Source organism: Camelus bactrianus, chromosome 9 (assembly GCF_048773025.1).
Source record: "Camelus bactrianus isolate YW-2024 breed Bactrian camel chromosome 9, ASM4877302v1, whole genome shotgun sequence".
Classification (NCBI taxonomy): domain Eukaryota; kingdom Metazoa; phylum Chordata; class Mammalia; order Artiodactyla; family Camelidae; genus Camelus; species Camelus bactrianus.
The window spans coordinates 5,383,303-5,395,738 of record NC_133547.1 but is presented as its reverse complement, the minus strand read 5'-3'; the positions used below and the strand labels follow the sequence as shown (position 1 = coordinate 5,395,738).

General features: G+C 50.7%; 1 protein-coding gene across 2 annotated transcripts; it reads right to left on the bottom strand.

Moving 5' to 3' along the window:
* Positions 1-2,561: 2,561 nt before the first annotated feature.
* LOC105062679 (kallikrein-6) lies at positions 2,562-10,240 on the bottom strand. Of its 2 annotated transcripts, none has more exons than XM_010947039.3 (7): positions 10,181-10,240; positions 9,405-9,532; positions 8,964-9,011; positions 8,451-8,607; positions 5,409-5,656; positions 4,184-4,320; positions 2,562-3,199 (listed from the first exon to the last, which is right to left on the bottom strand). In XM_010947039.3, the coding sequence occupies exons 3-7, from the start codon at positions 9,007-9,009 to the stop codon at positions 3,041-3,043; spliced, it is 747 nt and encodes a 248-aa protein (XP_010945341.1). In that variant the 5' UTR covers positions 9,010-9,011; positions 9,405-9,532; positions 10,181-10,240; the 3' UTR covers positions 2,562-3,040. The 2 variants fall into 2 exon arrangements, with proteins under 2 accessions (XP_010945341.1, XP_010945342.1); XM_010947040.3 differs by having other exon boundaries at positions 9,405-9,502; positions 10,181-10,231.
* Positions 10,241-12,436: the final 2,196 nt, after the last annotated feature.

The window sequence follows — 12,436 nt, the reverse complement described above, 5'->3', positions numbered from 1 at the left end:
AAGTCTTTAAGATAATGTTTGGCCCCATTTCTAAACTTAATTCATGAAATGTCTTCAAACATCTAAAACTACATTTCTAAAACCAAACATAGTTGGTCTCTTTGGGAGGTCCTTCAATTTCTAGACAAACCTTCCAGAGCATTTAAGTAAATTTAAACTTCTGTGTATAGTACACTTACAAATATGATCAATATCGTATTCTTCCAAGTACCCCAGCCCTGGGTAGAAATGTGGTATCACTCTGACTTAAGAGTCGCAGAGTGGTGACCCATGGCAAGCTGAAGCCACAAGACTGTCCCTGTAACAGACAAAATTTCCCCGGACATTCAGGCACCAAACGTGCAGGGCTTCTGCCTCAAAAAGCATTCATGTTGTAAATCAATTCTATTTCAATAAGAAAATTTTAAACATTTATGTTAAGGATTGAGCCTTCAAGGGGGAGGTAGCGCTGAGTCATAGAGCGCATGCTTAGCATGCACGAGGCCCTGGGCTCAACCCCCAGCACCTCCATTAAATAGATAAATAAATAAACCTAATCACCTCCCCCACCAAAAAAAAAAAAAAAAAAAAAAGAAAAGAAAAAAAGGGTAGGGCCTTCAACATTTCTATGCTCAATTTGAAAACATCTCAGAATTGAAAGAAGATGTTCATAAAGCAGAGCGATTAGGAATCCAAACTCTGGCACCAGACCCCCGCCCTCTACAACATTCAGTTCTGATTTGGCCACCTACTACCCATGAGCCTCTGGGCAAACCACATTGCCCCTCTGTGCCTCAGTTTTCCATCTGTAAAGTGGGAGCAATTAGGGTACCTAGCTGACAGGCTTGGTGTGTGAGGATTAAATGAATTGGTGCATAAGGCTCTTAGAATAGTACCTGGCCTGTGTTATCATTACTATCCATGGAGGAAGGTGATTTCCTCTCAGTTGCCTGAAGTTGGTTTTGGTCTGGACGTTCGTTGGCTGGGTTCTTCCTGGTGATCCCAGTGAACTTCGTGGCTCTACTTATAACTCATAACTTTTAGAAAGTGTTGGGTAAGGTGGGCCCGGGCCATTATGTGACTCAATATTTCCATTGACTCATAAAAAGTCAATGATTCTCTCCCACTGCCAAAATTTCACTTTTGGTAAATTTGATACAATTTCGCTTTTCTTTGGTTCTTGGGATAGCTAAGTGTGCCTTTGCTCTGATTCTAAAGACCTTTAGAGTCAAAAGACTCTGTTCTTTTCCACAAACTCCCTCTGTCTTTGGACCACATAACTCTTCTATCATAAAATGACACATGACTGACTTTGAATATCTCCTATGGCTTGGTTGCTCTGTGTAATTACTTCCAACTTCATTCTCCTCTGTCCCAGACAAACATAAGACTGCAATAAATAGTTATGAAGCAAATTGTCTCTGATTCTCCCTCTGTTCCTAAATATTTCTCTGCTCCAAACTCCAGCTCCCATGTTGGACCCTCTTTTTCCTTCTCTGGAGACTACCTGTCCCACTCGCCTTCCTGGGAGGCTGCCTGGCTTAGATGTTGTTTTTGTCTTTCTCAGAGATGGTGTAGTGGAGTTAAGAAAGGAAGGCCTCTCTGAGGGCAGGAACAGACCTGGGGCTTGGGCGTAGGGTGTGTGCGCTGGTGTGGGTTCAAGCCCGGCGCACATGGGTGGGAGAGTCCCAGAAAGCACGTGCAAGCCAGTTCTGCCCGTCTGCTCCCCTCGCTTTGGGGAGGGCCTCCAGTCTCTCCACCTCCCTGCCCATCCCCTTCCCTTCCAATGGACTGCAGCAGAATCTTTCAGTTACCCAGAACTGACCCAGTCCTGCTTTTTCTCAAAGGCCTCAGGATCAAGGTCAAGTTCTTCTGCCCGGTACTCAAGGCTCAGTACCATCTTCCCTTGACCTATATTCCCAGCCAAGTCACCCACTTGTCCTGCCTCAAACCCCAGCCCTCACCATCTTGGGTGATTGTCCATCTCCGGGACACAACAAGTGTTCTCACACCCCCAGGTTTTTCTTTGGATCATTAGCTCTCTGAGAATGCCATCCACCCAAATATCTCCATACAGCAAACTCATATTCAGCCTCCCTTCTCCAGCCCTCCCAGACCCAGCCCCTGCTCAGCCCTCATCTTCTCTCACTTTACCATCACCTCAACCTCCTCCCTGGTCTCTGGTCTCTGGTCTCTGGTCTCTGGTCTCTCCCTTCTGGTCCATACTGCACATGGCCCTAGTGCTGCTCCTGCTCACATCCCTTCCATGGCTCCCCATTGCCCTCAGGAGAAACCCCTGCCTCTCAACCTAGAGCCTTTGGGGTCTGGTCCCTGCTCTCCTCTCTCATCTTATCTCCTGTCACTCTTCCCACACACAGTGGTCTCCTAATCCTCCTTTCTCCCTGCCTTTGTTGCTACAAGGGGAGTTCAGGAGATAAAGACATGCCTCAGGGCCAGCACAAGGTGGAAGAGTCAAGATGTCTTCCCGGGGGAGGAGAAAAATCAAATTGGGCTGTAAAAGGGAACTAAGAAGATCTGGGATTCAGAGAGGCAGAAGTGAGATAAAAGCAAAAAGCACCATGGATAATAAAATTCATTCTTTATTACTCTCACAGGTGGGCAAGACACTGTTGCATATGTTTCACATGTTCAAAACCTTGAATCACCACTGCTTTATGAGGAATATACTATTATTATCCTTATCTTGCTGATGGGAAAATTACATAGTGAAGGAAGGCACTTCCTGAGGGTATAAGGCTAGCAAGTGGCAGAGCTGGGACTCCAGCTCACGTGTGGCCAGACTTGGGACCACTCCTTTGTAGGGAGAAATTGAGCCCATGGAATAATCAGGGAGGGAGAGAGGCTTGGAAGGGATTTTCCTGTATTCTTTTAGTGGCGGGGGTAAGACCCGTTAGCCCAGGTCCCCACTCACCCACAGAGATGCAGGGATGGAGCTGGGTCAGGTAAATCAGGAGGAATCGTGCTCGGTGTCATTGCCTTTATTAAGCATTAAGGGTCAGGTCTGGGAAGGTGGTGAAGGTCAAAAATTGGAGGTCACATGTCAGGGCCTGTTGGACTGAATGGTTTTTTGGATCCAGTGGCCATATCTACAGACATCGGTGTAGACACCCGGCTTCTCCTTGGATCCGCAGGGCACGTTACCCCATGACACAAGACCTCGGAGACGGTCACCACACACCAGCGGACCCCCGGAATCACCCTGTGGGAAGGAGGGAGAGAGTCAGACTCACAGAGAAAGACAGAAGGAGGCACAGAGACATGTAGAGAGGGAGAGAGCCACTCAGAGATGGAAAGACTCATGTATAGAGAAAAAGAGAGACAGACAGACATGGAGAGAGACTGAGGGAGACTCAGAAACATAGAGAAACAGAACACCAAGATCCAGAGACGCATAGACAGCAAAAGAGGGGGAAAAAGGATTACAGGTTAGAAATAGAGACTGAGAGGTGTGGGGAGGGCAGAGGTCCAGAGTTGGGGAGGGGAGGTAAAGAGAGTATATATATGCGTGTGTGTGTGTGTGTGTGTGTGTGTTTTATGTAAAATATATAGAGAGTGAGAAATACATATACATGTTCTGTGGAAAGTTATATACAGATAAATATATATGTTTAATGGATTTTTTATATATGTATTTATATAAAAAGAGAGCTCTGTAAAGAGAAGATGGACAGTCTCAGAACTGGGACTCAACCACCTGCCCTTTCTTTGCATCCAACTTACTGTGTGTCACTCTTTTCTGTCTTTGTCTCTTTCTCCCTCTTGGCTGGTCTCTGCAGATCCTTCAATGCACAGGGCTCAGTTTTGGCATCAAAAGGAGAGACCCAATGGACAATGGCGGCAGAAACCCAAGTCAAAGGTATCTGAGAGTGGGGATGGAGGCCCCTCGCTTCCCAGCCAGGGTGCCCCTCCTCCACAGCACCATCTGCCGCCTTACTGTGTCTCTCGGGTTCTTGTTCTCTTCATATCCATCCTTGTCTCTGCATTTCCTGTCTTTGCTGGCTGTCTTTATATATCTGCTGTCCCTGACTGTGTCTCTGTGGGTCAGATTGAGTCTCTCTCCCTTTTCATGCCTCTGATTCTCCCCTAGCCTGTCTCTGTGAAGGTCTAGCTTGGTCTGTGTGTCTGTCTCTTCCTGCCCGTCTCTGTCCCTTGCTGTGTAACTGGAGGGTCCTGGCTTCCTCACCTGGCAGGAATCCTTCCCATGCTTCTCATCCCCGGCACACACCATGTTTTGGGTGATCTGGCCAGGGTAGGCGCGATCACACTCCTCATGGGGCACCAGGTGGATGTATGCACACTGGATGGTGTTAGGGAAATCACCTGCAGAGAGAGATGGGCCGGGATGACTTCACAACCTGCCCTTCCCATGCCCTCCTCATTGATCCCCCAACACCCGTATGTCCCCCACTCCTATTGGTCCCCATTTCCAACTGGTTCCCTTCGTCCTATTTGTCTCTCAGTCTTAAAAAACCCATTCCCATTACCCCTGACTCCTGAATGGTCCCTCTTTACAACATTCTTCCCTCCCATTGGCCTGTCTTCCTCATTAATTACCCCGCCTCTACCAGCCCTCACTTCCTATTGGTTTTTCCTTTCTCTTAGGTCCTGCCTCCACCTGTGTCTCTCCCATTGGTCCCACCTTCTTCAGTAAGTCCAGCCGACTCTGGGCACTGTTCCTCTATTAGTTCCTCCTCCATTATATCCCTTCCTCCTTCACTGGACCCTTCCTGCCCATTGGCTCACCCTAACTGGTCACCACTTGACCATTGGTCCCTTCTTTCCCCACTGTCTCTCCCATCCAAAGGTCCAGTTCCCTCACTGGTTCTTTTTAAATGGCCTCCCCCTCCCCTACTGGTTCTACCTTTCTTTTTGGTTCTTCACTCACAGGGCCACCCCTAATGGTCCCTGCTGATCTGTTAGATTTGTTTCTTTCTCTGGCTGTCCCTCTAGCGACCCCTCTTGACCACGGACTCTTCCTAGTTGGCCCCTCCCCCCATTGGCTGTCTCTATCCTGTTCTCTTTCTTGGCTCACATCCTTCAGCTAGCTCCCTTGCTTTATTGATCTCTCTTCTTCCATTAGTTCCTCCTCCATTTATACTTTTTTGATCATCAATGCATCTTGATTGGCCCTTTTTGACAACTGGACCCCTTCCTCATTAGTATCTCCCCACTGACCCTCCCTCCTCTTGACCCTTCATCTTATGGCCCATGTCTCCATACCATTCACCCATGGGCCTACTTTCTCTATTGCCTGTTCACTTGTTGGCCCAACTCCCATATTTGCCCTCTCTTCCCATTGAACTTTCACCCACTGATGCACTGCCCCATCGGTCTCACCATTAGCCCACCTCCCCCATGACCCATCACCCATTCGCCTGCGCCATTCTCCCTATCTTCCCACTACTGACCATCTGCTGTCTTGCCCCAGCCTAGGATGTGGCAGCTGGTATGGTTGGCTGAACAGTCTCTTTCCAGGCGCAGGGGCTGGATGTGTTCAGAGAACTTCACTGCATACGCCAAGCGCAACAGCATGATGTCCTGGTCATGGGTGGCCGCATTGTAGCCAGGGTGGGCCACAGCCCGGATAACAGAGCTCTGCTCCTGGAAACTCTCCCTTTGCTGAAGGTTGTGCTTCCCTAAGTAGACCTGAAGATTCCTGGGAAAGAGAAAGGCTGGGTCTCACCTGGAGCCCTTGGGCTGCAACTGAGACTCCCGAGAGGGCTACAGTAAGAGGTAGGGGTAGCCTGGTACACCATGAACCATCTGGCATCTCCCCTCACAGTCTTCCCAGCTCAGTAAATGAAAACTCCATCCTTCCAGAATAACCCAGGAGACTATTCTTCACCCTTATTTCTTGCCTCACATCCAAGCTGTCCAGAAATCCTTTTGTCTCTCCAAAGTATACCAGCATCTGACCACTGTCCACTTCCCCGACTGCTACCATCTTGATCTGAGCCTGGACTTGATTTTGTACCTGGACTACAGCCTCATTGCACTCCTGGCTTCTACCTTTGCCCCTCTACAGCCTATTCTCCACAAAACAACCAGAGATATTTTAGCAACATAAGCCAGCCTTGTCCCTCCTGTACTCAGAACCCTCCCATGACTCCCATCTCACTCAGAATAAAGGCCAAAGCTCTCAGTGTGACCTGCAAGGTCCTACACAATCTGCCCCCATCACCTCTCAGTTATCTCCTTACACCCTCCCTCTTCTCGTTCTGCTCCTGACAAACTGGCTTCCCTGTCTTTCCTTAAGCACAATAGTCACCATTTCACCCCAGAGCCTTCGAACTGGCTGTCCCCTGTGCCAGCACCCTTTCCCAACAAGCAAGCCCTATCTCCCTCTCCTCCTTTCTTTCCCATCATCTGATATACTATATACGTATTGTTAAATATTTGTTTTATTCTCTCTACTTCTGCCATAACCGTGCTAGTCAATAGAACTTCCTGCAATGATGGAAATGTTCTCTGTCTGCACTGTTCGATACAGTGGCCACTAGCCACAGGCAGCTACTGAACCCTTGGAGTGTGGCTAGTGGATTTGGAATTTTGCTTCATTTTTATTAATGTAAGTTTCATTTGTCATGTGTGGCTAATGGCTACCACATTAGATGGCATAGCTCTAGAACATCAAGGTGGGATTTTTGTCTTATTCAGATACATCTTCCTCAGCATGTGGACCAGTGTCTGACACTTGATGGATATTCAATAAATATTTGTGAAGTAGATCAAGGTGTTACTCCCTTGCTCAAAGGCTTTCCATGGCTCCCCATTACCCTCAAAATAAAGCCCAGGTGTCTTTACCCACCATCCTCTGACCCCCAGTGAACTGGTAACTTTCTTTTCTTGGAACTCTTCAGATTTTTCCCACCCCAAGGCCTTTGTCCTTACATGTCCTCTGCCCTGGATGCTCTGCCCCCTTCTTCATTTGGCTATCCTTTCTCATTTTCCATACCTCAGCTTGAATTTCATCTCATCAGAAAGTCCTTCAGGGCACCCTTCTCCACCTAAAGTAGGTACCTCTGTTCTTTTCCTTCATGGAGTCATCCCTGATTTTTTTTTTTCCTTCATTGGACTTGGAGTAATTTGTCATTGTATGGCTTTTCAAGGATTCAGTAACTGTCCTTCTGCACCTTTCTGCTCCTGGATTCCCAAGGACAGAGACTCTGGGTATCCCTCAGCCACTGTTGAACCCCAAATCTGGCACTTAGTGGGTGTTCTTGATCAGTGTACACCCAGTGAATGAATGAGGTTGGTGGGAGTGATGCCAGGTCTCCCTGAGCTTGGGGAGACCATTCTGGGTGGAGGGAGGTCCTTGAGTCCATGATCCTGCAAGGTGAGATCCCTGCTGGGGTCCCCCTCCCAACAGTTGGGTGTGGTATCTGTTGGTTTGTCACTTGCTACTTCTCTGAGCCGCAGTTTCCTCATCTGCAAAATGGGGCCAAGAGTCCCTTATTGTGCGGGATTCCAGGAAAGTTATAGAAACTGCCTCACTTGGCACCTGGCCCACAGTTAGTGTTGGGAAAAAATGGCAGCCGCTGATCATCTAACTAGTGGTTATTAGTGCCCCGAGGATTATTTCTGGGCCATCTACACGCCTCTATCTGTGCCCGCTTTTTTGTATGATCTCACCCCATCCCGTGGCTTTAAATACCACCTTGTTTGTGGCTGATGCCTTAATGTTTACTTCCATCTCTGACCTCTCCCCTCAAGCACCAGCAACCGACTTGGCATCCTTCTTGAATGTCTCCTAGGGACCTCAGTCTCACCTTGGCTAAAACAAAATGTCTGATGTGTGCCTGCCTGTATCCCAAATGGTTTCTGTTTCCCTCTCTCCCAATGCAGAGAACACAACAGGCAATTGTTCAAGTCAAATCCCCAGAAGTCAGCCCTGCTTGCTCTCTTTGCCTCCCATCCCACATGGTTCAACCTCAAAACACTCCCAGAGTTTTCAACTTCCCTCCATCCCCACTTCCCTCCATCCAGACCTCCCCATCCTGGTCCGAGCCATCATCTCTGGTCACCAGACCACGGCAGCAGCCTCCACATGCCTCCCTTCCTCACCTCTCACCCAATCCACTTTCCAGAGTGCTCTAAAAAAAATGTAAATCAGATCATGCTGCTTCCCTGATTAAAACTCTCCAGCGGCTTCTCCCTGTGCTTAGAGTTATCCATCTCTCCCTCCAGGGCTCTGTCTGATCTGATTCCACAGTTAGAGGGTCAGTTCATTAAAGCAGCAGTTTTGCTTGTTTTCTTCACTGCTGTACCCCCAGGGCCCCAAACAGTGGCCAGCACATATTTAGTACTCAATTAAATCCTGGCCAGTTGAAACTGGTTATCAGATGGCCTCGTGCTGAGGCGAGGGATGAGTGCCACTTCATGCCTGGAGTCTGCAAGGCTCCTGCAGGCTCTAACTGCAACCACTCTTCAATCACGGCGCGGAGACTCACGGTTTTTTGCAGTGGGCAGCGGTGAGGACCCACAGTGGGTGAATGAGGACCCCCCCGCAGAGCAAATGGCCAGAGGTGTAGAGGGCTGCTTGGTAGGGGTGAGACATCAGCTCACAGGGTCCGCCATGCATCACCTTATCCTTATCCTCTGCCTGGGCTGAGGGAGGGAGGTTCTGAGTCAGACAGGAGGTCTGGAGGCGTTCGGTGCATCCCCCAAGGTGAACCCCGTTCCTGTCTTATCATCAAGAGCATCTCCATCACCACCCCTAAGCATGTTTTATCCCCATTCCCCCAAACCAACCTCATTCTCAGCTCTTCCCCATATTCCAAACCCACCTCCCACCCCTTTCCCATCTGCATCCCTCAACCCTAGCCTAGCCCCCAACGTCTTCCTCATCCCAAGCCCACCCCCTCCATACCCATGTGTATCTCCATCCCCAATTCCATTCTCTTCCCCGCAACCACCCCTACCCCGCGCCCAGACCACCCCATCCCCGTCTCCTTTCTTCCCACCTGCAGTGACCAGAACCAGTGCTACCATCAGCGTCCTCATGGCCATTCCTGAGAGGGGAAGCCAAGTGCTCCATCAGCCCCAGTCCCAGACTTCACCCAGTCCCTTCCCTCTTCTCCCTCCTCCTCCTCCTCCCCTTGCTCCCTGGCCTGCCATGTCCTCCTGGCCCTTGATGCCTGTCCTTCTCATTCTGCCTCCTGACTTCTGGTCTTCCCGACCCATGTCGTCCATCTGAGAGTCCCATGAAGGCAGGAGACTGCAGGACCTGCAGCTCAGCATCGCTTTCTCATTATTTTTCTACTCTTGGCTCTAGTTTGCCCGCTTAGTGACAGGGGGGAGGGCCCCTGACATCCTTTCCTCTCCCTGGGATTTCTCATCTGCGCTTGGCTCTGTGCTTGCCCAGTCGCTCACCCCCACACCTGTATGTTCTCGTGTGATCTTACCTGCTGGGGACCGGCTGCCTGGCGGCCCGGACTCTTGGGTTGGGGGCAGGGACAGCCCACGTCACAGGCAGACAGACAGGGAGACGGAGAGAGTCAGACTGCAGGGAGCCACGGGGAGAGAAGGGATGCTGAAAGCAAAGCAGAGAGGACGCCTCGGAGGAGGCAGAGACGGAGGGCAGGCAGAAAGCAATGAATGTCGATGCTGTGGGGCCCAGGGCTGGACGGGCACCCTGGAAGAGGCTGGTCCTGTCCCCAGATGCTCCTGGTGCTTCCTTTTTAACCCCTGTCCCTGCAGGTTCCTGAGGCAGGAGGCTGCCCCACCCTTTCCTCCTCACCCTGGCCTCCCACACACATTCCTCCACCCCCACAGCTCAGCCCCTGATGATCCCCGGACCCTGGCTTTCAGGGAGGGGAGAGCTGGTGCCTGAGTGCACTGGGGGCCTGACTCCTGGGTCTGAGGGAGCAGGGGGCTGGGGGCTGAGAATTCTGGTCCTTCAAGGAGAAAGAAGATGGGAGTCTGCACATTTGTGTCTAAAGGAAGAGAACATAGGAGCTTGTTCTCCTTAGTTCATAGATTTCCAGGTCCTTGAGCAAGACAGCGTCTAAGGACCCAAACACCTGCATCCCCGGCGAGCAAACAGTACCCCTGGCCTACGGGACTCCCACCTCCTCCGTGAGCACTCTGGGACCTGCAGGCCCTTACTCCTGGGTCCAGCGCCCTTGGGCACCAGGAACCAGGCTGCATGGGTTCAGTGGGGCTGGGGTGAATCACGCACCTGCCTGTCAGTCCCTCTGTGGGTGCTGGCGACCTCCGTGTCCCCACGAGAGTGAGCAAGCCAGCCAGCGAGAAAGCATGCGTCACCAATCTGGTCCCCGCCCCTGCCCCGGGCCGGGGTGCAGGCCCAGGCGCTGTGGGGAAAGGGCCTTCGAACAATCGGGCTTTGTCCACCCCCAGCACCCAGTGCCATGCTTCTGGCAGCTCCAATTCTCAAGCTTTCTTCCGAGCAGGTGGGCGGGTGACTGTGTCAATAGCTTCCCTTTGTCCCTGTCTGACAGTCCTGTCGCTGTCCTTTGATTGTCCACCCACCTCTTCCCGGATATCAGGACTCTTGACCTTCCTGGTCATCTTCTTCCAAGTCTGCTCACCTCTGAGCTCTCTCTGTCCATCTCTCTTCCTGGCCATGGTAGGGGTGCCTCTGTCTCTCTCTCTCTTTCTCCATCTATTTGTGTCTCTCTACCCCTCTGCTTCTTCCTCCATCTTTTTCTCTAGGTCTCTGTCTTTCTCCTTGACTCCCTGAATCTCCACTGACACTCTCTAAGTCTCTCTTCTCACTTCCCTTGGGTTCCCCCTGCGTTTCCACAAGAAGCTTGTGTGTTTGCACAGAGGGGAATTAGCTCCTGCAGAGGGGATGACGTGGCGGGCACAGCTGGGGAGCTACTGGGACACAGGAGGATTTCAGGGCATGCTGATGAGATTTAACAGGTAGGAAGAGACGTGGAAATAAGCAGGATGGCAGGAAAATTTGGAAGCGCCACGGGAGTGTGATGAGACATGGGGATCCAGGAAGATCTGAGGAAATGCCTTTGAACTTGGGCTGATCTTCAGGAGGAGAGGGGGGAAAAGGCCTGGCATGTGCGGGAAACAGACTGGTGTGGCCTGGAGGAGAGAGGGTGTGTGTGGCCGCAAGGGGAGAAATGGGTGTGGTGATCACAGGAACGGGTGAGAAGGAAAATGGGACTTTTGGGAAAGTCATTGGGTAACAAGCACGACTGATAATAATGTCCACCTCAGCACCAGCTCGCGCCTGGCACTATGGGCAACATTTAAATCTTGCATGAAATCTAATTGTCACCAACTTGGCTTGGCCCCACCCCCCATCACTCCTGGGATGAAAACCAATTTAGCATTCAGTATACTCTCTGGGGCTTCTCCCCTCACCCCCCAGCTTCCCCTAGGCCCTTCTCATTCATGTCCCCAGTGAACTCAGCATCGTCTTCTCAGGACCCACCATGTTGCCAGATGCCAGGTTGGACCACTCACAGCCCGCTGATCCCCAAGCCCTGTCCCACCGCCTCCTCTCTCTGTGTGGTCCCTCCTCTCCATCCCCATGTCCCTGGCCCTACCTCAGACCTGCTCCTCTCTCACCTGGACCATTGTCCCAAGCTCTTCCCCTTCTCTGTGTCCTTCACTTGACCTCAGAAGCATCTTCCTGTGTCCAGAGCTGAGCCTGCCTCTGTCCTGCTCACAACCCTGGCCTGAGTCCCTCAGCACCCTCGGGACGAAGTCCCAGTCCTTCAACCTGGTGTTAGAAAACCTTCAGCATCAGAGCAGTGCTGGCCAGTAGAAATAGAATGCCAGGTACACATGCACTGAAAAATTTTCTAGTAGCCACAATTTGCTAAAAAATAAGAAGAAACAGGAGGAGCCATTTTAACATTTCACTTACCCAAAATACAATCATTCCAACGTGAAATCAATATAAGAAAAATTTAAAGACAGAATTTGCCTTCTTACTTTTTTGCATAATAAGCGTTTGGAATCTGATGTGTCTTTTGCACTTACAGCACCCTCAGCACTTGTCACATTTCACAAGTCAGGAGTCACCGTGGGGAGCGGCTACCATATTGCTCAGTGCAGCTCTGTACACTTTTTCCCTTGCGCTCCAGCCATTGAGATGACTTGACGTTTCTCTGAACTATGCCATGCCTTCTGATCTCTAGGCCTTCGCCTATGCTGTTCCCTCCTCCCAGATCCTCTTCCTAACTTCTCCTGGCAACCACAACTTGTCCTTCAAGTCTTTGCTTAAACATTACCTCCTTCAGGAAGCCTTCCCAAAACACCACCCAACTTCCAACCCCCTCTAGTTGGGTTAGTCGGTCTCATCTAGGTTCCCACAGCAGGTGCCTCCCTTAAGTCACCCTGGATGGTGAACATCTGGATCCACATCCATCTCCCCCACTGGACCCATGAGCTCCTTGAGGGCAGGCACAAAGTCTGACTCACCCCTATGTCCCAAGCACCAGCACAGGAC

Bases quoted from the DNA above. Each gene is read 5' to 3' on its own strand.
- LOC105062679 (XM_010947039.3), bottom strand. From the start codon at position 9,009: ATGGCCATGAGGACGCTGATGGTAGCACTGGTTCTGGTCACTGCAG. The intron at 8,608-8,963 runs GTGGGAAGAAAG...TCCCTCCCTCAG, and splicing joins ACTGGTTCTGGTCACTGCAG to CCCAGGCAGAGGATAAGGAT. The intron at 5,657-8,450 runs GTGAGTCTCCGC...TCTCTTTCCCAG, and splicing joins GCTGCCCACTGCAAAAAACC to GAATCTTCAGGTCTACTTAG.